The sequence below is a fragment of the Solanum stenotomum genome, chromosome 6 (assembly GCF_019186545.1).
Source record: "Solanum stenotomum isolate F172 chromosome 6, ASM1918654v1, whole genome shotgun sequence".
NCBI classification, from domain to species: Eukaryota; Viridiplantae; Streptophyta; class Magnoliopsida; order Solanales; family Solanaceae; genus Solanum; species Solanum stenotomum.
The window spans coordinates 57,119,242-57,123,171 of NC_064287.1; the positions used below are offsets into that span (position 1 = coordinate 57,119,242).

At 27.6% G+C, this 3,930-nt stretch overlaps 1 protein-coding gene across 1 annotated transcript in view; it reads left to right on the forward strand.

Moving 5' to 3' along the window:
- Positions 1–695: 695 nt before the first annotated feature.
- LOC125868970 (linoleate 13S-lipoxygenase 2-1, chloroplastic-like) overlaps positions 696–3,930 on the forward strand; it is a 10,240-nt gene continuing 7,005 nt past the window's right edge. Inside the window, exons 1-2 of the mRNA XM_049549526.1 lie at positions 696–1,141; positions 3,660–3,927. Of these exons, the coding sequence (XP_049405483.1) occupies positions 802–1,141; positions 3,660–3,927 (608 nt within the window). The 5' untranslated portion in view covers positions 696–801. The remainder of the gene's footprint in view (positions 1,142–3,659; positions 3,928–3,930) is intronic.

The window sequence follows — 3,930 nt, forward strand, 5'->3', positions numbered from 1 at the left end:
TATAGTAGGAGTTGGACAACTGAGTTATAAACTTATTATTTAGCCCATTTCAGTCAAAGTAATTTTTCATGAATTGCATTATGAACTTATAATAACACATTATTTATTATATTTCGACTCAAATAGATTTTGTTACAACTTCAGTAATTTTTGACGGGTCAATAATCCACCCATTTATTAACTTACTGTCTCGATCCATTTGATTTGATCCACCTATTTATTATAGCCAAACATCACAAATTTCACTAGTTTAGAGCCTAATGACGTGTTTTTTTGTGAGTTTTTGAAATTATTATTCGTATAAGATTTTGTTCCCCAGATACATGTAGTGTTCATATGTATCTAGTATACGCTGATTCTCTTGCTTGCGTCCCTCCTATTCCGCTCACCTCCCTACTCTCTCGCTCTGTATTCAGTAATAAAAATATATGTATTTAGGTGTATCTGACTTAAAATTTGATATAAAATTATTAATCAATGAAATAATATGTAATTATTTTAAACTATAAGAAGAATTAGTAAATATAGTACAAATATGTATGTAATTAAATAGTTTTTCCATTTATTAACTCAAGCTATTTTAACCTGTTCAATTATTTAACTCCTACCCGTCCATTTGACATCGTTGTTAGGAAACCTATTGTAATATCCATTCTAGTGTTTTACAAGCCAAATACAACCAAAACAACAACAACCAAAGTTCCCTAAGCAAAACTTCATCATCTATATAAAGAGAACTCCTTAGAGACCATAATACAAACCAAACCATATATCTTCTTGAGCCAAAGAAGAGAGAAAAAAATGTTGAAGTCTCATCTTCAACAATCTACAAAATCTCTAATTCCATGGAGTACTAAGCCATTCATTTTTTCAAGAGAAATCTTAGTCTTTTTTCCTATCAACATTTTAAGTAATAAAAATCCTAGGAAAAATCAGAAGAAGAATAATTTTATTGTTCATTATAATGCTGCAAATAGCACTAAAGCTGTCCTAAGTTCCACAAAAAAATCCATGGGTGTTAAAGTAGTGGTGAAAGTTCAAAAGTCAGTTGGAGGAACTAATTTGGGTTTATCAAGAGGACTTGATGATTTGCTTGGTAAATCACTCTTATTGTGGATTGTTGCTGCTGAACTTGATCCTAGTAAGTATTCATTTACTCATTAATAAATTAATCGCATAATACATAAACAAATACTTAAATATGATCTCAGGTGGCAAGTAAGCACTTTAACTTTGGGGATGCATATGTAGAAATACCTTGACTTGCCTCCACTATGTTAGTTGAATATATACATCAACTTCTAACAAAATGATCATATATACACTTTAAAAAATTATGTGTCACGTCAGCGTTGAGTGTCTACGAGATATAGTGAGGATGAGTTGAAGTATTTGATTGTCATGAGTCGACCAAGTTGAAGTGTTGGAGGGGCTTACTTGCCAGCCAACTACGGTTCACTTTGAATGTTTGTTTATGTATTATGTCTAAATTTGAGTCTGCACATATATGAACATATTGGATGGAATACAAAGTTTTGTTTTTTCTTTTAAAAAAAAAAGATTTTACCAACATGTAATTTTAAGCATGCCATAATAGTATGTGCTGACAAAACACAACAAAGAATAAGAATAAGCTACACAAGTCGTCCATAATTTGTGGCAAAATATATATAACTCGTAGCTAATAATTTTTTTGATAAATGCATTACTAGTTATTATTAAGATTAGGGACGCAATATTTGTTGTTTTGAAACAAAAGTTTTCTTTGGCTAATTTCTTTTAGTAAATTTAAAATTAAATATTTTGAAACATATAGATATGTTATTTTATTTGATGCATACTAATATAACCAAAAAGAATTTTCTTTTATCACAAAGAGTTGTTTGAATGGAAAATAAATTATATTACGATAATGTGAGCTTGTTTAATTGAATATGAAATTTAGAAAAGAAAAAATTGAATTATAAACTTGCGTCTTAAATATTTATTCCACGATAAGTGTACTCTGTGGCGGAGCCACTTAAGAGGTGTTGACCGACATCCTTCGTCAAAAAATTACAACTGGAATGAAAATATTTATTTTATGTATATATATATATATATATATATATATATATATATTATATTGACATTCATTAACTTTTATACAATTTTATTTCTTTATATTTTTACATTTCTTAAACGAAATTCTAACTGCCACATAGTGTCGGGAGTCAAGAAAATTTATTGTACTGTAAAGAAAAAGTGAATATAGTACTTTGCCAGCTTTTTAAAAATTGAAAATAATTTAAACTTTAACTTAATAATAACTTAAATATTTATTCCTCAACTTTGTCATTTGGAGTTGATATGCCACTCGTTATGAAAGTGACTCATATATACCATTACTGTTACACAAACGGGTCACATATACCCCTACTGTTAAAAAATGAGCTCACATAAACCCTTCATTTAACGGAAGTGAAAAAAATAATTTTAAATTTATATTTTTGACTTTTAATTTTAAAAAAGATTCATGTAGGGGTATATATGACCTTCTAGCAAAGTTCAAGGTATATTTTAATCTTTTTCATACATAAATTATTTTTTGACTTCTTTGATTATTATTATTTGAGTTTCTTATTCTTATTTTATTTTTTTCTATCATTCCTTAGTGTAAAGAAAAAAGTAATTTTTTGTGGCTATATCATAATTTAAAACTATTTATTTCGGCTATATTGTTTTTTAGTTTTTGCATTTGAAAAAAATTTGGGTCATCTATAATAAATTTTACAAGAAAAATAGTGAAACATAAATAAATTTGACCATCAAAATAATAAATTTAAATTAGCCATTGGAACAAAAATATTTAAAAAAAATATGTGTGAGGAGGATTAAATGTACCCCACATGGGATTATTTTTTTTAAAAAAATAATTAAAAAATTAAATTTAAATTAATTTTTTCACTTCCGTTAGAGGAAAGAGGTATATGTGAGTCATTTGTATAATAATAGGGGTATATATGAACTACTTTCATAACGAGAGGTATATCAACTCTAAATGATAAAATTGAGGGATATATATATCAGACCCTTTTCCCTTGAAAGTATTTGCTCTTGATAATGATGTTGTCTGTTTGAATATTTTCTAGTCGTCATAATAAAATATTAGTAAAGAAAATATACTAATATCAACTTCACACAAAACTTGATCATTATAATAAATATTATTATACAGAGGTCTATATTAGGGTTAATTGGTATACTAATTTTTTTTATTAATTATTATTAAGTATGGCATGTAGCACTAATAGTAGGCTCAATAGGCGAATGAGTGAGTTTTACAATGATTATTGCCTCAATTGGCTAATTATGAGACACAACTTTAAAAAATTAGTAAATTGAGGGGTACGTCAGATCAATGGAAGTCTTTGTTATTTTTTTTAAAATAATTAAAATCGAGCCATAATGAATGAATTGTACAATATTTGATTGCAAGGAATCAGATTTAGAGAATTTGTCTATGCTTTTAATATCTCTTTTATGCTAATGTACCTTACTTTATTATTGTTCAAGTATTTTTCTCTTTTATGCTAATTTCTCCCTCTTATTTCTTCAATTTTATTTAAATATAATTTTTTTTTTGATTATTTTGTTCTCTCTCTATGTTTTTTTAAAAGAGACTGGAATTGATAAGCCAAGTATTAGGATATTTGCAAATCGTGGACGAGATGTGGATGGTGAGACACAATATGAAGCAAATTTTGTATTTCCTGAAGACTTTGGGGACGTTGGTGCAATTTTAGTAGAAAATGAGCACAAGGAAATGTATGTGAAGAATATAGTAATTGATGGATCCCCTCGTGGCAAAATTAATATTACTTGCAACTCTTGGGTCCATACAAAATTTGAGAAAAGGATTTTCTTCACCAATAAGGTTTGCAAAATCCC